The 23,236-nt window shown below is 41.8% G+C and overlaps 1 protein-coding gene across 2 annotated transcripts; it reads right to left on the minus strand.

Annotated features, from left to right (window-relative positions):
- Window positions 1-2,027: 2,027 nt before the first annotated feature.
- On the minus strand, window positions 2,028-19,590 carry LOC102948042 (serpin B3). 2 transcript variants are annotated; one of them, XM_043540198.1, is made up of 8 exons: window positions 19,442-19,590; window positions 14,435-14,617; window positions 12,742-12,828; window positions 11,932-12,075; window positions 8,143-8,260; window positions 6,995-7,137; window positions 5,356-5,511; window positions 2,028-4,304 (listed from the first exon to the last, which is right to left on the minus strand). In XM_043540198.1, exons 1-8 carry the CDS (start codon window positions 19,568-19,570, stop codon window positions 3,900-3,902), a joined length of 1,365 nt encoding a protein of 454 aa, XP_043396133.1. In that variant the 5' UTR covers window positions 19,571-19,590; the 3' UTR covers window positions 2,028-3,899. The 2 variants fall into 2 exon arrangements, with proteins under 2 accessions (XP_043396133.1, XP_043396131.1); XM_043540196.1 differs by having other exon boundaries at window positions 14,435-14,620; window positions 19,442-19,575.
- Between the last annotated feature and the right edge of the window lie 3,646 nt (window positions 19,591-23,236).

The raw sequence follows: 23,236 nt of genomic DNA on the forward strand, positions 1-23,236 counted from the left end.
CTGGCCTGTTAAAGATGAGTACCCAGCTGGGGAAGGATGTACATGGTTTCTGTAAAGGGAGGAAGCCCAAAGTAGAAAAGGACTTTCTCTGGGTAATAGTGCACAGAGGAAGTTCAGGAGGACGTTTATACCTTGGTCCTGATGGAAGAGGGAGCAGGAGTGAAGGGGAATCTTGAAGTGGGCCTGAGAGAAGGCCACCCCACAGGCAGAAAGCATTGGGAGGGACTGGAGTTGAAGATCCAAACAGGGCAAGACTTAAGGAGGGTAGTCCCCGAAAGTCAGTACTCTGCAGAAGAATGGAGAGCTTTGCGGGAGGGGGTGTGTGGACACAGGATGGTTTAAAAGTTCAAGCCTGGAAAAGGGCCTGACACTGCTTTCCCTGAAATCTGTGTTTTGCTTTTGAGTCGGGTTAATAGACTCCAGGGAGAAGCCTTGGGGCTGCAAGTCTGATAGAAGAGTAGAGTGGAAGAGTAGTCTGGGAGGGGAGGAGGATGGCAGATCGATGACCAGTATTGTGTAGGGCACTGTACATGTGGCACACGGAAACTCTGGAAGGAGAGGGACTCTAAAGTGGCAGGAAGGCCAAGTCACGAGAAGAGACACCACCCAGGGCCGTAGAAGCTGTCGGCAAGGGGTGCAAGATGGTGAGCTGCTACACCACCCAGCCACAAGTGGTGCACCTGCCATAACTGCAACTGCAGCTAACTTTCCAGCCATGTGCACAGACAGGCTTCCTGGTGCCTGCTCCAAACTCTTTCCTCCCAGTTCCCAGGGGGTTGCTTCAAGCCCTAAATTACAGGCAGAAGGCTGCTTTCTTGTTTTTCACCTCATATGTACAGAGTAGTCTGTAGAATTCAACTTCTTTCTTTTGCACATTTTTTCAGGGGACATAAATGTATGCTAAAAACTGGTCTAGGTAGGTTATATTGGTTTATTAGAGAAACAATGTTTTAAGACTCCCCATTTATGATTAGGAAACAGGGGAGTATAAAACTGGAAAATGAAACTGAGTAGCATTGCCAAAATATCGATATTAATTATTAGTACTCACTTGTCCCTTAAAAATTATTAGAAGAAGGTGTATGTTATAGCCGTGATTGACGAGAGTATTCAGGACAGCACTTAAACACATGCTAAGCACTGCTTGAGTCCCATTACAATCAGTGGGACATAAGTACATGCCCAAGTGCTGTCTGGAACAGGGGGTCTACATACTGTCTATCACCATGTGACCATTTATAGTAGTGTTATACTCTTGCAGCTTCACTCTTATCACATGCACACAGGTATGTCTTTAACTTCTGTTTGGCTTATTTCCCTGCCACTACTGAAAATGACAAAATATGTAGTGATTTATTGAATCTTTGACTTGATAGCGGTATAGATGCATTGCAATTGCACAAATTAAAAGGTCAAAAGCAAAATACATCTAAAATACTTCACCAAAGAAAAGCCATAAAATTACAATCTCGAGAGCGCTGCAGAAAGAGTTATTTTCCCCAGTTGCCCTTTTGGAAGACAATTGGTTAATTACAATTTAGATTTTTCTGACAAGTCAACAAAATTTTCTAATTTTGTGTTAAACTCTAAACAACTGGCAGGAAATCGCTACATGAAATTTGGAAGATCCCAAGTTTCCTGTCACAATAGTCTCACAGCTCGTGGCAAACAACTGGACTTAGTCAAACTATAACAAATTAAATGATTTTTAAAACTGCTAATGCAACTGTGACGCTCCCCAGGGGTACCCAGGGTTCTGAGGCACCTCACCCCCATCTGGCCTTAGTGTGAAGCAGTCATGTCTGGGCCTGCTGTGGATCAGCTCCCTGAAACCAACAGCTTCTGGCAATACAAGCACTACCCTCCAGAATCCCTCGGGCCTTGTCCTCTCTGCACAAGTAGTGATGGACACACATCAACCCTCGAGTCCTCAGAGCAGTTCCCTGCAGTGTCTGGTCCCTGATCCACTGAACAATCACAGAATTACTGGGCCTGCCGTTCCCAAAGAAACAGTACACACCAGTTTGTAAGATTCAACTCAGGATCATTCCTTTACTTCACACCACAGCACTTAGATATGTTTATAGTGAAAACAAGAATACATTTATTATCAAAGATTAGAGATTCAAGTAAAAGTGAGCAAAAATACTGGAATTAAATGGTTACATATAAAGCAAAATAACACTCTTTCTATAGACTAGCTAAACTTAACGAAGAAATTGACCAGCTAATAAAGAAGCTTATCTCACCCAAAGTTCTCTCCAGTGTTTTCAGCCCAGCCTGGCTGAGATTCCACCTTCATGAAGCAAATCTGCTGTCCATTTGCTTCCTAGCTGAGGGATGCCTGGGTGTCTTCTTTGCCCCCCAAATATAGTAGAACAAACCATTGAGGTGCACTTCAAGATAAGGTTCTCCCTCCCTGCTGTTTTCTTCCTATTAGTTCCTTTCGGAAGTATTCACAATCCTTCATTTTCATTCCGTTCAGACTGGTGATAGGAGACCCATTGTGAATGAGACAATGCTCAATGTACATGTAAATATGTAGGTGGCTAAACATCTCGTGTATGACAAAAAACCTGTTTTTTATCTTTGCTGGTGACCAGCCCCCAGACACAGACTTTAAGAACATATGTTCAGTATAGATACATCACTCCTTACATAGTTTCCTCACATACATTTCACAACAGTATTGATGAAGAGCGCAACACGGACTCTTATTTCTGACCTCACATGACGTTCTTTTGACGAATGAGAATCAGGAGAACCCTGGAGCCCTCTGCACCCCATTGCCTGCTGGTATTAAGAGGTTCTGGGGTCACAGCAACATTATTGTTAGTTTTCAGTGCAGGTGTCAGGAAGTACAAAGTTTCCACAACATCCCTAACTCTCACCCTGACTGTAGGAGTTTGTATCAGTGTACAGTGTTAACTTTATATTCAGGTGCGAAAGGGTCAGACTCTGTTTTCCAGCTCTCCCTTCTCCCTCTTGCTCCACATTATATTGAGTACTGCCTTCCTCCCCGGTAGTCCTACTCACTTCAGCAGGATTCCTTATGAAGTAAACACAACTCTCTGTGAGTACAGGTGTACTTTAAATGAATCATTACACAAAGTTCTGTATTAATTTAGTTTAAATTAATCATTACACAAAATTCTGTATGAATATGCCTAATAAGGAATCTATTAATCAAAAAACATTTCCGGGCTATATTTTTGTCTGTATTGTTACAGACATACTTGCTGATAGATATTTTGAAATTAATTACCAAAATAATTGAAACTGGCATGATTATTTTGTGTTATTTTCCCAAATTAAAAAGAAGAATTTTGCAGAATTTTAAAATATTGTGCACAGAGTTTTTAATTTTTTTGGCACAGAATTCCTCCAGGAGTAGTAAAGGTGGCAGAAGGGCAATAACAATAACTGTGAAAACAATGAGCCTGATTATTCACCTGTTACATTGCTACAACTCAGGGCCAGGTTCTCCACTGCAAGAGTTTGGTCAATGCTTGTGTTGATACCTATTCAGTTCAGGATGATTAATAAAATTCATAGTTCTTTATTTCACTACTAGTTAGCAAAGCTTTGGTCAAGGAGATTCCTAGTGATTTGGGACTTTGCAGAGGTGTCCTTCCTCAGGTGCTGAGAGAGTGGGACATTCTTTAAGTAGGAACGAGAAGCAAGTTTGCGGGGGAGGGAAACAGCAGACAAGGTAGGACTGTGGTGCTAGTATCACAGTCCTGCTATGAGTACCGTGTGCATTTTCACCCATAACTATGGAGTCACTACCTAGCTAGAGTGCAAGGAAAAGAGAAAAGGAAGAGAATAACATTTCTGTTGTATTTTCTGTACTATAATTCTGTGGCCCAGGATCTCGTGGGTTAATTAGAGATTTCCCTTTAAGGAGAAGAGACTCTACCATAGAAGAGAATGCATTTGGTTTTTTGGTGTCTGATGAAGAAGAGGAAAGGGTGATCAGCCACAAACTGTACAGGTATTCTTAATGAGGATCCACTTACGCCAATGTCAGTTGCAGCTGCTGCCACAGTGCCCTCTTCATTGACCTCTGCATAAGCCTTATGGATAACATGACTTATAGACAGGCCATCTGTTTTTGCCATTCCAGATAAATCTGATACTCCTGGGCGAAACACATCGGTCATTCCTAAAGCTTCTAAATATTTGTTAAGTTGAGCGCTTGTCTCGATTTTGAACCGAGGAAGAGACACCTCCACTTCATCTTCTTTCAAATGGTCGGGGCTAATCCAAGTTGTTAATTTCTCATAAGTAAGTTCCTTTTCCAGCTACAGGTATAAAGATACATGGGAATCAAAATCTTGTGCTTATGAGTCAAAATCAACAAGACATGCAACTGTGTGAGAAATTGGAAAAAATGATTTTTCATTCACACTGTGGTAGCCACATCAGGCATGATTCTTACAATACTACTGGGGTCAGTAGCATGACGTACACTAACAGTATGTCTACAAAAGAATAAAAACCCCACAGCTGGCCCGTCTCAGCTGACTCGGGCTACATGGCTGAAAAATTGCTGTGTGGACATTTGGACTCAGGCTGGAGCCCAACCTCTGGGACCCTCCACCCTCACAGAGTCCTAGAACTCAGGCTCCAGCCTAAGCCTGAACATGTACACCACAATTTTTAGCCCCTCAGCCGCAGGGCTTTTATCTCTATGTAGCTGTACCCTAAAGATTTCCAAATAAGTGTTTGTCCAGTGTTGATTATAGAATCTTGTTTTCTTTTTTTTAACGTAAATATAATGACCACAATGCTGGGTCAACAGTGGGAGTCAACGGTGAAACTTTTAACTTCAGTGCTCAGACCTCTACCATTAAAGCTAAAGGACCTGATCCTGCACCAGTGAAGTCAATGGGTGTTTTGCAATTAAATTGTATGGGAGAAGGGTTAGGGAGATGGATCAGATGTTAAGTCTGGCAGCAATACGTGGCAGACAGCCTCTGTGGATCTGCCGATGCGTTACCTATATTGTTTGCATTTATTATTCATTCATTTTTAGACGAGTCTGTGTGGGTATTAACTGTTTAGAAAGGTTGATAATACAAAAATGTAGCAATTAGGGCACAGTGACAATGTAATTAATAGCTATTTGGAGAATAAAAAGGCTGGCTCATTGTTTGTTTCCTGAAAATTCAATAGACACAGGAACAGCATAAGCAGCCTGCCTTCAGATTTACTATTCAACATGCTGCATACTCTGCAACAAGGAGGAGGAAAGGTAATTTTCTTCTATACTGCCTGTCCACGTGGTCAGAGATATATTGCCATGTTCATATTCTGGTTATAAGGTTATCATCTCATCATAGGTAACTTTACCTGTGTTAGACCCGTGTAGTCTTTTGGCAGCAGTATATACATACTCAGGTCATCACCCTTGTACGGGAGTTCAAGCACCTGACAATCATGCTCCTCTATTGTAGCTATTTTATACTCGCCCATTTTGTACATCATCTGCACAGGTTTGCTTGTAGTCTGAAAGCAATGACAATTAGAAACAAATGAAATACATACAATATATCCTCCTGTATTTACATGTTTTTCGTTGTATTACATCTTCACTTGGACCCAAATGCTGCAGTGATTGTTTAGGGCCAGATTAGCACCTTCTAAAGAAAGGTGTATATAGTCCCCTTGAATCTCTTCAAGCATCTCACAACAGATTCATCTCTATCTTGGACTCAAGGGAAAGGGGTCAGTGAGGCATCGGGGGAGGGGGGACTGGGAAATCCCATAAAGCCCATCCCCATGATCCAGGATTCCACCATGTTGCTTCTCCCCTGCCCCTTTAAAGCTAAGATACCATTTATCATCTCCCTGTGTCTGCACTCAGGCGCACCCACCCCACAACGAATAGAAGGTTTAGAAGAACAGTTAATGCTATTTCCTTGGACCAACACTTTCAGTAGTTGCCACTGATAGTGTGTGCCTCACAGTTAGGTTGTCGAGCTTGAGAACCATGCTAAGAACATTAAAGCTACAGGCTTTCCATCTTCTGTTTAATTTAAATTTCAATATAATAGCACGTTCTTAGGTCAAGTTGACCCAGAAATGTACAAAACCTAAAAGCAACAGACATCCACAAAACAATTTCATGGAAACAAATTCCACTAGGAACAATTTTCCTTTAGCTAAACAAATGTTTCCCTCGCAACGTTGCCAACCTGTTTTTGCTACATTGTGCTAATGTGTGACCAACAGAAGGTGAAATGGAACTGAAGCAATACGAAGCTGGCTACTCTACATTCATTGCCCACCCAACATGGGGGGATGGGGGTAGGGGGAGTAGCACTGGGACAATGTGCAGAATGTCACCAAAAAAAACCCACTTTCAGTATTCAACCTTAATGAGGAGAGAGCTCAATCTGGTGACAGAATGTGGAAACCGAACACAAACTAAATGGATCTCTTGGTGGCCGTCATTGTAGTTGTGGCAGCAGAACAGTTCATTGTAGGTCTGAATACAATGGAAACCAGTTAAGGGTCTATGAAGAAAATGATTAGAGGCCAGACTGTGGACTGCTCCAAATTAGGGGTGTAGTGGGGGAAGGTACAAGAAGCACCCTTATGCTAGGCCTCTGCTCAGGGGCCAGTCGGTCTTTGCTCACATGAGTGCAAATCTTTACAAGGGTAGTAAACCTAACTGCACCCGCAACCCCAAAGGGGAAGGGGAAAAAGCAGGGCTTTGTCCTGAGCACTTCCACTCCTGAATGAAGAGCTGACAGGCCACAGCTTCTTATACACTGACTTCCCCTGTGCTCCAAGTGGCTTTGTGAGGCATTGTACATGTGTCAGGCATGATGCACTCTTCTAGCAGAAGCTTTGGGAAACAGCTCCCTCTCCACCCACAGAGCTGGTCTCCAGGCAGAGGGCCATATCCCATGGTAGCTCCCCATTTTCTGCCAAGCGTGTAAAACAATAGAAGCAATGATGTGATATGTGTATTTCTGTACTCTACCTTATTAATCTGAAAAGCTCTTTCTTTGGTGTCTTTTCTCTTAAATTCCACTTCCCATTGCCCTTTGAAGTAGACAGCATTCACGAGGACTAACTTAGTACCAGCAGAAACAGTGCCTGGGGCAAGGAGGTTCTTGATTTTACCTTAAAAAAATGGAGGCAAATTATTTCATTTTGGCAGTTCAGTAACTCTAGTTCCATTTATCTGTTGTAATAACATTGATGTACAGTGCATCTATGTACCTGGGTGTAAGAATATACACATGACCCTGGACACACATGAAAGATATTAGACTGACAGGCCTAACAGGCTGAAGTCTTCTATCTATTCACAGAACAAGTGCAACATAAGCAGCATCTTTGTCGCTTCCCCACACTGATGTGCTTCAAGTGAATAATGGAGAATAGATGACATCTCCTAAAATGGCCATTTTATTCTTTTTCTGCTGACTAGTCTTGGATCCAAGTCAATTTTAAGTAGTGTGCTGTCATCTACCTTATCTGTAGATTTCAAAGTAGCAGCTGTATTAGTCTGTATTCGCAAAAAGAAAAGGAGTACTTTTGGCACCTTAGAGACTAACAAATTTATCTGAGCATAAGCTTTCGTGAGCTACAGCTCACTTCGCTGAATGCATCCGATGAAGTGAGCTGTAGCTCACGAAAGCTTATGCTCAAATAAATTTGTTAGTGTCTAAGGTGCCACAAGTCCTCCTTTTCTTTTTGCTTCTCTGTGGAGGAGCTCAGAAATCAAGGTACTTTTTGAAGGTTCCCTCTCCTTGCCCCAATACCTCTTGCATCTGACTGAATAATTCCTTAAACTCCATGCAGTCAACCACACTGGTGGTCTCATCCAGCGCCCACTGAAGTTGTCAGAAGAATTCCTATTGATTTCAATGGGTGTTGTACTAGGTCCAGAGTCTGCTGGCTACTCTGTTCTCCTCAAATATGTTTTCTCGGTGGGAATTAATGATCCATCTTCAGGTCACTCAGGTGGTCAAATTGCTGAGAGCTGCCACTGCATACTGGGCATGCTCCAATTATGACAAAATAGTTTTCTCCTCCAGGTTTTTAAGCACCTTGTACACTTTACCTCATTGTTTTTTTTATTAAATATCAAGAAATAGCAGCCAATGGCTGACTTGTCCTTACCCTTTGTAAAGGTTTCAACCCACAAATTTATCTGCTCCCTGGTTTCCTCTGCAGCATTCAGAAAATCAGCTGATTTCAATTCAGCCTGGTATAACTTTTGGATGCAGGACAGGTATTGCTGTACAATAAGAGAGAAGATCAGAAGAATATATCAGAAAACAGGTCTCTTTTTAGGCTGTCTCCTGAATAGAATAAAATGTCGCTGTTTTTTAGTTCTGCAACACTGCAAGAAATATACAAAATATTCAAAAGTGTGTTTGTACATGTTAGAGACAGTGTGGGGACGAGCAGAAGGAACTGGACCAGATGAGTAGAGCGTAGATACAGGGCCACATAGGTTTGGACAGTTTACATAAAAGAGGCAAACACTGAACCTTTTTGAAGTTCCGTCAGCTGATTGATTCTGTCACAGACTCATTGTATGACCTTGAGAGAGTCATTTAATCTTTGTGACTCAGTTCCCCATCTGTGAAATAAGGATAGTGATACTGCTTTTCTCCTACCCCTGTGTCTGTCCTGTCTATTTATACTGTAAGTTGTGGGGAAGGGACTGTCTTTTACTATGTTTCTACAGCATTCTAGCAGAACAGGGCCCTGACCCTGGTCGGGGCCAGTGGTGAGCTGGAGCCGGTTCGCACCGGTTCAGTAGAACCGGTTGTTAAATTTAGAAGCCCTTTTAGAATCGGTTGTTCCGTGAGGGGCAACCAGTTCTAAAAGGGCTTCTAAATTTAACCAGCCAAAAGTGGCGCCTCAGGCGCCGACTCCACAGGTGCTCCAGCCCTGGAGCACCCAAGGGGAAAATTTGGTGGGTGCAGAGCACCCACCGGCAGCTCCCCGGCCCCAGCTCACCTCCACTCCGCCTCCACCTCCTCCCCTGAACGCGCCGCCCCGTTCTGCTTCTCCGCCCCCCCAGGCTTCCCACGAATCAGCTGTTCGTGCGGGAAGCCGGGGTGGGCTGAGAAGCAAGCGACGGCTTCCCGCTCAGGCCCAGGGAGGTGGAGGTGAGCTCCGGCGGGGAGGGAGCGCGAGGAGGGCCACCTGTGCCCCAGCAGGTAACCTGTGGGGGTGGGGGCTCACCTCCGCCACCCTCAGCCTGAGTGGGAAGCCGCGGCCTGCTTCTCTGCCTTCCCTGGCTTCCCGCCAAACCACTGATTTGCGGGAAGCCGGTGGGGGCGCGGAGAAGCAGAGCGGGGCGGTGGGTTCAGGGGAGGAGGCGGAGCGGAGGTGAGCTGGGGCCGGGCGCGGGGCGGGGCGGGGAGCTGCCGGTGAGTGCTCTGCACCCACCAATTTTTCCCCTTGGGTGCTCCAGCCCCAGAGCACCCAGGGAGTCAGTGCCTAAGGCACCACTTTTGATGTGATCAGTGGTGGGAGCGGCCGCTCCTCCTGCTCCCCTCCTAGCTACGCTCCCCCCCCACAGGAGCCAGCCGGACCTGCCGGATGCTTCCTGGGAGCTGCCCCAGGTAAGCACCGCCGGGGCTCCCCACCTCGCCCTCTGGCAGGTGCCTCTGGCTCTTAGGGGTGGGGTGGGCACCCACTACAGTGGCCCATGAGACCCTACTGCCCGGTTCTGGGGGCAGTCAGGGGACAGGGGAGGGGGTTGGATGGGGCAGGAGTCCCAGAGGGTGGGGGTGGGCAACAACCCCCTCGTGGGGTGAGGAGGGAACCCGTTGTTAAGATTTTGGCAGCTCATCACTGGTTGGGGCCCCTATGTTATACTACTCATCACAAATAATAATGACTTCTCCCCAGACTTCTCACTACTGCTGTGGTGAGGCTGGTGTTTGCTTTTCCATGTGATCTTGTTATGTAAGGCTGATTTACTCTCTGTTTTTTAGATGCAATAAACATATACAGCCCCCTGGCAACCTAGCCACTTTAGCAGGCATTTAGAGAACATCAGGTTCTGGTTACACAATGGAAGGTGGACCTAGGTCGCTCTTGAATAACCAGAATATCTGGTTGTCACAGGTCCTCTCGTGGTCCTTAAATGGCTGCTTATGCCCTAAAGGACTGGGGGACCATTTTCACGTAGGCCACTTCCTACTCCCATTCAGAGGAAAGATCTGATAGATGCGCCTCCTCTTGCAGCAACCAATCCTTAGGTCTCTCAAGTTTACTTTCTATCCTGGGTAGACTGCGGAACAGGAGAAACTGGTGGAACAGGACCCACCACAGGTCTTTCTGTTAGTTCTACAGGTAGAACCCTGAATTTATCTTGGAAGTAGAAACCAATATATACTGTCTGGCCACTTCTGTCGCTGTCTAACTTAGTGTGTCCATGACTGTATATTTATATGTAATTCATGAATGTTTTGAAGCACTGTTCTGTAATGTTTCTTTTTCCCCACCAGCCAAAATAACTAAAGATGACTGCAATGGTGCTGCCACATAAAATTTAAAACTAGAAGCAAATTTTGAAAGCTGATTTGTGAATAGTTTTTGGGCCTATGAAATTTCACACAAATGAAATGGTGAGGCCTTGTAAATAATGTGAAATAAACTGGTTAAAAATGTAGCATGAAACCCCAGAACATAGCTAGCAATTTTATTGAATTTCCATGAGCCAGAATTCATAATTCTAGCTCACTTTTCTATCATTGTATTGCTTCTAGAGTGCTAACAAGAGTAAAAAGCATTAAAATCTTAATTTTGTCAATGAAATAAACAAATACAACTCTGAATATATATCTGAGTATCTGGTGCCATGATTAAACAGTTACTTTTTTGACTATAGCAACCCTCTAAACTTTATTTTGCTGTTGATGTACTGAAGTAATTATTTAAGTAATAGTTACAAAGCTGAAGACAAACCTGGGTAACAATAATGTACTGTATAAAACAGCTTTTCAGGGTGAGGTTTACATAACGCTGTCTCTTTGTTATATTTTTGTACAGTGTCTAGCCCAGTGAGATCCTGGCCTGTAGGCACTACCATAATATAAATAGTAATAGTAAACACTTAGAAATTTTGCTTTCAGTGCTGTTCAACACACCTAATTACAGTTAGGTTATAATGCTCTATGACCAGGGGAGAAATGAGCAGAGCCTGTAACTAAGGCCTTAGATTTAAGTTATCTTAAATATTCCATTCCGGAACCACTTTATTTTAAGATGATTGGCTGTTCTGCCCTACTGTTCAGTACCTCCATGGGATCAACTCCACCCCTTGTCTAAGTGGACACAACTCATTGTGGTAAACCCAGGACAAACAGCTACAAAAAAGGGAGGAGTAGTAATTAGTCCCAGGGGATTAAAAGGCCTCTCCCTGCCCACTGAGGAGAACCATGGGGAAATAAGGTTCAGCTGGAAAAGGGGTTGCTAGAGAACTAATTAGGTTCAGCTGGCTCCAACTGCTGGAGACCTTTTTTTTGCTTTTTCTTTCTTTTTTTTTTTCTTTTTTTTTTAACCCTCCCCGGGGTAGAAGTAGGGGGAGGGGGTGAGAGAGTGAGAGAAGCAGGGAAGCCGCCAGTAGAATAAGGGCAGCAAGACACAGAACCCTTCCAGGAAGGGAGGCTGCACTCCCTATCCAGCAGGGAGGGAAAGTAAGCACCAGGGATTGATCAGGGAAAGGACTAACCAGACCCTGTGCTACCTGTAAGGATTTGCCTTGCCCAAGCCAGTGTCTCCCAGGCTAAAAAGGACTGAGTCTGCTGAGGAGAACAAGGTACGTTGCCACATCACATACAAGTCAGCAGGAAATGGGACCTCAGCTGAACTAAGCCCATGTTGTTCATCTCTATCTGTCCTACAATGTCCCAGGCCATTAATGTGAATCCCAGTGCAACTCACCTGAAGAAAATTGAATGTCTTTTCTCCATACAGTCTGTTGGCATTAGCCAGTTCGTAAGAAGTGGTAGGTTTGTTGATTGCGGAGAAGATGTCATTAAACTGGGAATGAATCCCTCCAGATATATCACACTGATCATCAGGAACCTTCAAATAACACAAAGCTGCTGTAGTTTATTTCTGACTGAAGAAGGCTGAGAGTAACAGAGACACTGGTTTTTTTAAAATAATTGTTCTCCTATTAAACCATTCAGATTCAATAACTTAACTAGCTTTGCCTTCTCTGACTTGTTCTTGTTCCTGATAATCTGGAGATCTATGGAGCAAAAGTCCTATTATAAGGACTAAGTAATCTGTGGCTCTTTTGGGATTTTCCACTTGTTACTTATGGAGCACTACACATGCAAATTTGTTGAACAATTAAAAATGTTAAGGGTAGTACTTTGCAAATGCTTTCTGTATGTCTGAGTTATACATGCACATGTGCTCATGATCATGGTAGGTAGGAGCTCACGGAAATAGCAAGATGCAAACTGAACTGATCACTTCTGAATGCCCCAGATCAAGCATATAATTGGATAGCATTTTCAATTAAAAAAACCCCTAAACCTTACTCTTTGCTATCTTGTGTACATTTTTATCCTTCTCCCTTTACCTTCTGTCACCCACCATCACAGCATTCCCCCCCATTTTTATGTTATAATTCTAATCTGCCAATTTGGGGAATTTGAACCTAAATTCCAAAGTTTGTCCAGCTCCAACATTTGTTCTAAGATACCGGCAGCTGGGGAGGAAGAGGTAGTCTGTGACTACCTCTGAATTGTCATCCCTTCTTGTTGCTTCAGAAGAGCTTCCTGTTCCTGGATTTTCATTTTCTCTAAGTTCAATGAAGCGAAGAACCTGAGGTGGAAATGTAACATTGCAACAGTCATACTCTGTATTGATTTACTTATGACAAAATGTGAAACAGAACTTGTCACGAGAAAATTCAGTTGTCTGTCTTACCTCCTGTCCTTTCTACTGGAGATAGACATCACGATGTCAAAAGGCAGGTGTTCTCAACCCAGTCCATCCATTGACATCAAAATCAGTAAGCCATTTAGTGAATACTACTTAAAATCTCTAGAAGGGAGAGCTATATTTCTATGACTGTGGAACTCACTTTCTATTTCTTCCCATAATATTCCGTTTTTACACCTTGCAATAGGGCAATAAATTCAGCAGGCATGCAGCGATCTGCAATAGTGGATCCTATCACAGGATTGGGACTTGGATAAAAGCTTATTTTTTACAAAACCTAAATTTAAGGAACAGTCTCAAAACCAATGGAAATGCTTTCAGAGTTTGCTAGGTTTAATTCCAACAAATGTAGTGTTTGTTTGTCAAATGTAGAGTTAGCTCCCACCCATATTTAAGCAGACAGGAGTTTTGCCTAGCATTGGAACCTGGTTTTTTTTGTTTGTTTTTTTTTTAATTTCATTCCTCTCATGTGCAGATCCCTTTACAGCTGCTAACTGTATTGGGTCACATGTCTAGCCTTCACAGCAAAATATCTATCTGGAAGTTCTAATAATGACAGCTGTATTCAAAGACTGAAGCCACATGATTCTTGATTAGTACTAACTCCTGTGCAATCCAAGCTTGAGAAATTCAAACCCATTTCTAATGAAAAATGTGACTCATACAGGCTCATGGGATCCAAAATAGGTTACTACTTTTGCCAAACTAGATATTCAAATTATTTTTTATAACTACGACCAAACTTGTGACACTTCAGCGTTAGTAAATCTGACGCTCAGCACGTTCATCGTAAGCAACTAAAAAGGACCCTGCATCTGAGATACACAGATTTATGAAATAACCATTTAGGCTACATCTCTCTCTTTTGGTATAATGCACAACAGAGAAATGTCACCAAGCAGTATGAGTAAAATGAAGATGAGGGGCCAGAAATTGCAAATATTGAAGCAATGTTTCTCTAGGTTTTATCTGAGATGACCTCTTCTGCTGGGGCTGAGCTTTTGGCCAAGAGGCTCAAACATCCCTATGGGCCAAAATAGACCAACCTCAGCGGAGGGTAAGTGAAGCTGCAACAGGCCAGAGTCTTACAAACAGTAATACACCCAAGTACCATTATGCACTACTCATGTATGTAATGACACACACTTATGGAATGGTTGCAAGATCAGGGCTTGAGGGGGGGAAATCTCTTGTTCTTGGGCTGGAAATGTTATTTCCAGTTCACAATTATGTTCTCAACCTGCATCTTCTGCCAGGCACACTTTCAACGGCACAAAGTTCAATCCCATTCAATACAGAAGTGCCTTTCGACCTTAACCAGGGCAATTGCTGCTTGTGCCGGCTATATTACCCATGGAAAAGGAAACTGCTCTGAGTTACAATGAAAGAAAAGCCTTGAGGAGCTCAGGTGACATTGCACGTGGGAATGGTCTGCCATTGTTGAACAAAAATGCAGGTATAAAACAAACGATTTATTGATGCCTACCTTTTGTATCTGGGTGGCAGTATTACCTCTGGTCCCAAGAAGGACCATGCCCAGGGCACCTGAGATACTCAGAGGAGAATAGATGATATTGTCAGATGGAAAATCTTTGTTCAGTACTTTGAAAAAGTCAAGGCAAAATTTTGTAGTTGCTTCACTGATGGAGTTCATTGTGAAAATGAAAAGCTGCTGAGGAAAAAAATAAATCAAATCAATAGAGTTCAACAGTCTCTTTTCTCAACCTCTTACTGCATCAGATGTTTTCAGTGGCTTTCTTGCTAGTTATACACTCTTGTCTAGCTTCAGAGTGGAAATGAGCATAAGTTTTGGGAACTTTGTGATACAGACTTTTAAAAAAAAGAATTCCCATTAAGAAAACAGACTCATCTCCAATTCTCCACTCAGGAAATTGAGACTATCCTTTTTCTTCCTTTTCTGCGGCTAATGTACAATGCTACAAGGAGTAAAATCTTCTACCAACACTGTTTCTTAGAGCAATGAAACCCACTGATGCATCTCCCCTTCTGACTTCAGGGGAGTTACTCATGATTTACAGCAGTCTGAGTTCAAAATCAGCCTTCCTGAGAGGGATTATGGGATGCTCCACTTTCTGTTTGTATGTGATCAGGGCCACACTAGGCTCTCTTTTGCACCCAGTTATAGCTAGAGCAACTTCAGAGGAGTGAATCTAGATAGACACAGGTGTAAATGAGAGCCTAATTTGACCCCTGGTATCTAGGTAACAACAACAGACAATGGGTAGAAAATGATTTGATTAATATGTGATAAGGTATCACTGAATCAGCTTATTCTGTTATAAAAGAAATATACACTATGTAAGATGTGTGAACATCTATTTATTGCAATACGTTTTCCCATTGGGGTTGACTGATAGGAATCTGTCTCCATTAACTCTGAAAAGGGATACCCTTGATTTCTTCCCAGGGAGGTATTCCAAGACTTTCACAAATAGATAAAAAGACCCAGGTGAAGTTTTTCTGACACATAGTTTATCTGTTAAAAAAAATGTAATCTTGGTCAACCTGAAACTATTCACGAATTTGACACAAATTTACCAAAGAGTTTGGGCCAAAAAAAACATTTTCAGGTTAGATTTGTTAAGTGGCTGGTGCTGTGCTCCTTGCGCCCCCCCCCCCCCTTTTATCTTTAGCCCAGTAAACAGGTGGTGGAAATGTCCCATATAACTTCTACCCAAAGGTTAGGGCATACACCTGGGATGTGGGAGACCGAGATTCAGTTCGCCCCGCTGCCTGATTTGGAACAGTGAGTTGAATTTGAATCTCTCATTGCTCAGGAGAATGCCGTGCGGCCTAGGCTATCAGGTAGTCTTCAGTGAGTCTCTTCCACTGAAGCTTCTCCACTTAATATAAATTAGTCATTGGAGCAGGGACTTGAATGTGGGTCTCCCTCATCTTAGGTGAGATTCTTCACTATGCAAATGGATGATCCTCGTGGTTTTCCCCTTCCAAATTCTAATCCACTGTTGTTCCTCGGAAATTGTGTTATATAACATCACCTTCCATTTTGTAAGCAAGACGTGAGAAATAATTTTTCCACTCTACTCACCACTGATAAGGCCCTTACTGGAGTACTGTGTCCAGTTCTGGGCACCACAACTGGGAAAGATGTGAACAAATTGGAGAAAGTCCAGAGAAGAACCAAAAAAAAAAACAAAACTAAAAGTCTAGAAAACATGACCTATGAGGAAAGATTGAAAAAGTTGGGTTGTTTAGTCTGGAGAAGAGAAGACTGAAGGGGGATATGACCACAGTCTTCAAGTACATAAAAGGTTGTTCTAACAAGGAAAGTGATAAATTGTTCTTCTTAGTCACTGGGGACAGGATAAGAAGTAATGGACTTAAATCGCAGCAAGGGATATTTAGATTTGACATTAGGAAAAACTTCCTAATTGCAAGGGAGAGAAGGTGGGTGAGGTATCTTCTATTATTGGACCAACTTCTATTGGCGAGAAAGACAGGCTTTCGAGCCACACAGAGCTCTTCTTCATGACTGGGAAAGGTTCTCTCAGGGTCACAGCAAAATGCAAGGAGGAACAGATCATGGACTGACACCCCATCACTAGAAGTTTTTAAGAACAGGTTAGACAAACACTTGTCAGGAATGATCTAGATAATACTTAGTCCTGCCTCGGGGCAGGAGACTGGACTAGATGACCTGTTCAGTCCTCCATTCCAGTCCTCCATTCCTATGATTCTGTGATTTTCTTACTTAAATATTTCATTTCCATCTCTCAGACTCTTTTCAAAAATATGCACAGATTTACTGACGTCTGAGCTTCAGAAGAGAAGTTTGTGTGTTATTGTTAATGCAAAATGCTTTGTTATGGAACAAGTAAGAAAATTGCTGAGAATTTCTTTTCCTAATCATTAATAGCTGGCAAATTGCACATTTCACAAGAGCTGATGATTATATGTAGCAATGTGATATGCTTTGGAAAGTGGTGACACCTGCAACAATTTATGTAAATCCTGCAAGCCAAATTTTGCTCTTACACTGATATAAATGCATTGTAACTTACCTTAAACCAACAGGATCTGTGGGGATCAGGCCTTCTGAAAAGCAGGCTGTTTATTTAGGTATCTAAATCTGGGTTTAAATTATTACTTTTAGGCATCCACATCTGAAAATTTTGCCAAAGTGACTTGCCCACAGTCACACAGGCAGGAATAGACTCCTGAGCCCCAGCCTTGCACCTTTAACACACAATCCTCTGTGGATGTAAAATTCTGGAGAAGCTGGACTAATCTGTATAAATCTAAAAAGGATTGAGTATAGCGAAAGGATTTACAAAACTTCCCTTCACCAATCATAACAGTAACTAAAACGTTAACCTTAAATGGAAGAAAAGCTTACCTGGTCATCAGAGATGAAGTTTGAAGCTTGCTAGATTATGGTGGGGTATCTTGCAAAGTTTTGGGATATAAAGCATTTGCAACACCCACTGGCATTATCATATATGCAAAATTATTGCTTTTTATGTCCAAATGGTTGCTTAAAGGTAACTTTCATAACTAATTAGAATGCAATCCATAGAATAACTTTTATCATTCAGAAAATGTAATTACCATCCTTGTATAATGTGTGTGGACTCCAGGAAAGATAAGACACTAGGAGTCAGATTCTACCCCACTTTGCTGTATATTTGCACTGATCCTCCAACACAGAGCTGCCCTAAATATGGTGGATTCAGCCCCCTTGGGAATCCTTCTCCACAGAGGGGTCCTCCACTGCCATAGAGCCACTCGAGCCAAGAGTAATGAATAGAGTGTGGGTAGTGAAAAGGGAACATGCATAACTTTATTCATGTAAGAAGGTCCATTGAATTCACATTTGTTTTTGATTCCTGGAGTAGTAGTTCTTGATTTTAGTTTTTGGGGGCCAAAGAAGGACTCTTCCTCAATGTACTGGTTAACTATTGTTTTCTCCTTCAGTCCGCCGCACTTCCTTACTACCCTGATATCTGTTATAGGAAGCACAGCGCTGCCAAAGACCCATAGATTTCCCAAATGACATGTGTTTGATTGACCACATATATATTGTGTGTCACCTGGTAATTTTAACTGGATTTATTAATTAATTTTTTAAACCCAGCTATAGTCTTCTATCCTCCATATTTATAGCTATAAAACAGTATCACTTTAGACAACTGCAATTTAGTTGTGGTTTCCTGCTGACTTTGGTTGGCAGGAACCTGTGAATTTCCTAGCTTAATGTTCTCCTCTGCTAATGATTTGCCAAATGGACTTACAACATTTTTCATTTCCTATAAACATGTTGTGCATCAATATGGAATTCAGTACTATCATGGAAAAAAAATCCTTAATTTGTCTTTATTCAGAACTTCCACTGTCTAAATTCCCATTGGAGTTGAAAGTTTTGACCAGATTAAGGACTAAGAAAATAGTAAGGGTCAGATTCTGATATGTGGACTGAAATTGAGTAGTGCCTTACTCTTTTACTTGTCCAATTGATTTCAAAGACCCTTACGGATGTTGAATAGGACTTTCTCCTAGAGTAGTCCTGTTCATTCCAATGGGACTACTCAAGCAGTGAGTTGCTACTCACTGTCAGAATCTGATACCCTCAGCAATTTGGGGGTGAAATCCTGGCTCATTTGAGAACAACCACACAACTCTAGTTGAATTCAGTGGGCCCAGGATTTTACCTTAGTCTCCAGCTTGTGTTGTTTTCTCTGTATAGGGGCAAACTAACTTTCCTCAGAAACTGGAACACGTATCTAGTTGACAATAATTCCAGACTCCCTTAGATTATCTGACCTATTGTCTCTGCTGTAAATCGATCCTTAGGTTCTTGTATGACACGCAAATCACCCATGGTCTTTATTATTATTTAAAGATTGATTTCAATAGGACTTAGGCACCTAACCTGCTTAGGTGCTTTTGAAAATCCCAGTACACACCAAAATGCATCTTTAGTTGCCTAAATACCTTTGATCATCTGGTTCTCAGGCCTTGGCCTCTTAGGTTTCCCTGACGGTCAATATGGTTCATTATGGAGTATCCAAACACATACTAAGTCATGAATTCTTTTGTCATGAGAAGTCAAACAAGAAGGTGGCAAACTAAAAATATCTTTTTTCTTCCCCCTCGATGGAACAACAATTTAGTTTTTGGCCCATGAATTTGCTGTCTTTTGCAATCTAACAGCAAGAACTACCACCTGCAGAGATTTATCCTTATTTATCTAATTCAAGATTTTAAGGAACTAAGAAAATTCCTCCTTTGATTCATCTTGCCCCACATCAGCATTTTTTCTTAAAACTCTGCAAGTTTATAATATTTGCACTCTGTTTTCTAGAAACAGAAATCTAAACTAAACTCATGATGGAAATGGGCAAGCCCTGTTTTACTGCTTGACATGGATGTTATCATTTAATCTGCCCAGGGTTTAACTAATTCAGAATAATTGTCAAAAAGCTAATTGTGTCTATACAAATATCTACATTACCTTAGAGTCCTGTGAGAGAGAAGGAATTACTTGTGTCCTCAGCCAAGTTCTGGGTCTGTTTGTTAGGCAATTGATATATATATAGTTTAGATATATAGTACAGTTGCACTTCCTTCCAGCCTGCATCATCCCCTCTTACAGGTCTATATCTTTCACCACTTATGCTTACACCTCCTCCCCACCAATTTCCAGAACTTTCTGTTGCAACGTTTGCCTTGATTGTTGACATACCCTATATTTGTTTGGCAATAAATGGGTTTAGAAATAAAATGAGATTGCACCTCCCTTTCCTTCTAGCCTACATTCTCCATCCCTAGTGCCCAATATGTTTCACCACCTAAAACGACTCTTGCTCCCGACCACTTCCCAGAAATTTTTGTTGTAAAGTTTGACCTTATTATTGATCCATTGTATGTATTTTAAACAGCAAACTTAGAGATTTAGAAGATGAATACAATGATCTTATAAGATATGGTATTTTAGACATAGGATAAGCAAAAATAACACCAAGTGGCCTACAGTAAGAATGGCTGGTGATGTCCATTGCAACTCTCTTTTGTTTGAAATAAGTACAGCTAGTGTTTAACTTACACCAAACAACACAAATGTTTGTCTTTCTGCTGGATGTGTGTTCTGTGTGGCCTGAGTCTCCACTGCATTATTCCAGTTTTAAATCAGTGTAACTCTATAGATTTCAGATGAGGCATATCAGTGTAAAACTGGAGTAATGCAGGGATCAGTGAGGCCTTGTGACTCCACCATCCTCATTTAAAACCATTAGGGATATGGATACTGCCATGCCAGATCAGACAAACAATCAACTTGAGCCTGGTATTCAGTCCCAGCAGTGACCAATACCGGATGTTTAAGTGGAGGATGTAAGACTCCGAAAATGGGCTTGTCAAAGAATGCCTGGAATGAGCACTAAATTATTCCCACGTCAGAAGTTTCTCTCTAATTCAAGGCAGTTGTGGGTGCTGTGAGCACAGAAGGATGAGGGCTAGTATCCCTTTTTAATTTAAAGGCTGGATTAAAGAACATCCCTTGATACACAATCTGATCCGCACTCAGTGCAGTGGATGCTGAAGTGTACAAACATTTTTTTTTAAATCAAAGGGTTGTTTGTTTATTTCATGCTGAGACCCACCATGAAAATTAATAGCTCGTGTGCAGCCAAGAGTTCCCTCTCTCCGAGATAGCAGAAAAGGAATTCTGAAATAAACAGGTACCTTCATTCTACATAGGTTGGGCTTGTATTTTGAAAATCCAAGTCTGTTAGCTGTATGAAGGAGCCCTTTTCTTGAAAGTGTGTCCGTGCAGACCTATATAAAAGCGACTGCTTTGGGGTTACATTTTAGCACACAGCTTTATCACGTTATATTCAACAGGACAGTATTTAAAGGGAATATGTTTGTGCAGTCATAGTGAGTATAATAAAATAAATAAACCCTTATGTAATGTCATTTCATATTTGTTCTTTTCCTGTTTACGAAGCAGAACCAAGAAGTAAGGTGTGTGTTGCTTCCTAGAAGCGTGGACTTCCAAAGTGCTTGCAGGCTGGTGGGAATATTTTCAATATACCTAGAGGTTCGCTCGTGTACCCAGCTTATTTAATCTCTACCCTGAAATCAAAGAGTTAGGAGCAGTCCCAAAAAAAGGGAAGAAATTACTCAAAAAGCTCTGTGCTTCTAATATTTTATTCCCCGGTAACCAGTTGCTGGGAATTTGCACAAACAGCTTTAACGCCAACATTTATGAAGATATGGGTTCTACATAAACATACTGACAATATTTACAAATAAGTATTTAGGGCCTGATTCTCCATTGCCCTAGTTTATACCAGTGTGACTCCATTGATTTCAGTGAGGTTACTCCATCATAAAACTAGAAGACGGCAGTGGAGAATTAGTCCCCAGTATGATGCTAGCTGAAAGTAAAATTATTACAAAGCAGATGGTAGCAAAGGAAATGCATTTTATTTTTTATATTTTACACAGTTGTTTCTTGTACAGCACTTGCCATTGGTATGTTACCTACAGGGGAAACAGAACATAAAAACATAAGAACGGCCATACTGGGTCAGACCAAAGGTCCATCTAGCCCAGTATCCTGTCTTCAGACAGTGGCCAATGCCAGGTGCCCCAGAGGAAATGAACAGAACAGGTAATCATCAAGTGATCCATCCCCTGTCGCCCGTTCCCAGCTTCTGGCAAACAGGGGCTAGGGACACCATTCCTGCCCATCCTGGCTAATACCCACTGATGGATCTATCCTCCACGAATTTATCTAGTTCTTTTTTGAACCCTGTTATATTCTTGGCCTTCACAACATCCTCTGGCAAAGAGTTCCACAGGTTGACTGTGCGTTGTGTGAAGAAATACTGCCTTTTATGCTTTTAACCTGCTGCCTATTAATTTCATTTGGTGACCCCTAGTTCTTGTGTTATGAGAAGGAGTAAATAACATTTCCTTATTTATGTTCTCCACACCAGTTATGATTTTATAGACCTCTAGCATATCCCTCCTTAGTCGTCCCTTTTCCAAGCTGAAAAGTCCCAGTCTTATTAATCTCTCCTCATACAGAAGTCATTCCATACCCCTAATCATTTTCGTTACCCTTTTCTGAACCTTTTCCAATTCTGATATATCTTTTTTGAGATGGGGTAACCACATCTGCACGCAATATTCAAGACGTGAGCGTACCGTGGATTTATATAGAGGCAATATGATATTTTCTGTCTTATTATCTACCCCTTTGTTAATGATTCCAATATTTGGTTAGCTTTTTTTTTTTGATTGCCACTGCACATTGAGTGGATGTTTTCAGAGAACTATCCACAGTGACGCCAAGATCTCTTACCTGAGTGGTAACAGATCATTTAGATCCCATCACTTTATATGTATAGTTGGGATTATGTTTTCCAATGTGCATTACTTTGCATTTATCAACATTGAATTTCATCTGCCATTTTGTTGCTCTGTCACCCAGTTTTGAGAGGTCCTTTTGTAGCTCTTTGCAGTCTGCCTGGGTCTTAACTATCTTTAGTAATTTTGTATCATCTGCAAATTTTGCCACCTCACTGTTTACCACTTTTTCCAGTACACTTGCAAGCAGTCTGCAAACAGGAAAAAATACCATTAGAAATGTAAATATTACAAAACATTTACATTCAAATAGTTTTATTGCATTGCTGGCCATGCCTATGTTCACTCAGTATAATTCGTGAGACTGTGGGCCACATCGTCATCTGGTATAATTGGCCTAGCTCCATTGATTTCAGTGGGGGTGGTCCAGTCTGCACCTACTGAAGATCTGGCCCTGCTTGTGTACTCTTTGTGTGCCTGCACAGGTAAGTGTTTTATTCCTGAGATGTATTTCTCTAGATCAAACTTGTTCTTCTGCTTTATAACATAAGAACATAAGAATGGCCCTACTGGGTCAGACCAAAGGTCCATCTAGCCCAGTATCCTGTCTTCTGACAGTGGCCAGTGCCAGGTGCCCCAGAGGGAATGAACAGAACAGGTAACCATCAAGTGATCCATCCCCTGTCACTCATTCCCAGCTTCTGGCAAACTGTATAGTTGCACAGTATTAAGAAAGAGTGCAATTTACAGTCATTTAGAAAGCAACCAGTGCATTTTTATTGTGCTTTTGAGAGTCATAGCCCAATATTATTTGCACTATTTGTTGTTCCCCAAGCTACAAAGATTGGCCAATAATACAGGAAAGTGAAATAAAATTACCCAAGCTATTTAGACACTTGAGGCGTTGTCTTTATGGTACAGTCCTGCTGCT

This window comes from Chelonia mydas, chromosome 2 (assembly GCF_015237465.2).
Source record: "Chelonia mydas isolate rCheMyd1 chromosome 2, rCheMyd1.pri.v2, whole genome shotgun sequence".
Lineage (NCBI taxonomy): Eukaryota > Metazoa > Chordata > Testudines > Cheloniidae > Chelonia > Chelonia mydas.

What these genes read in the sequence shown, in the direction of transcription:
- LOC102948042 (XM_043540196.1), bottom strand. Translation starts at nt 19,570, where the DNA reads ATGATGCAGGCTGGAAGGAAGTGCAACTGTACTATATATCTAAACTAT. An exon ending in CTGCCACCCAGATACAAAAG is followed by an intron (nt 12,829 to 14,434) that starts GTAGGCATCAAT and finishes TTTCCACCTCAG; the next exon opens with GTTCTTCGCTTCATTGAACT. An exon ending in AGACATTCAATTTTCTTCAG is followed by an intron (nt 8,261 to 11,931) that starts GTGAGTTGCACT and finishes CTTATTGTACAG; the next exon opens with CAATACCTGTCCTGCATCCA.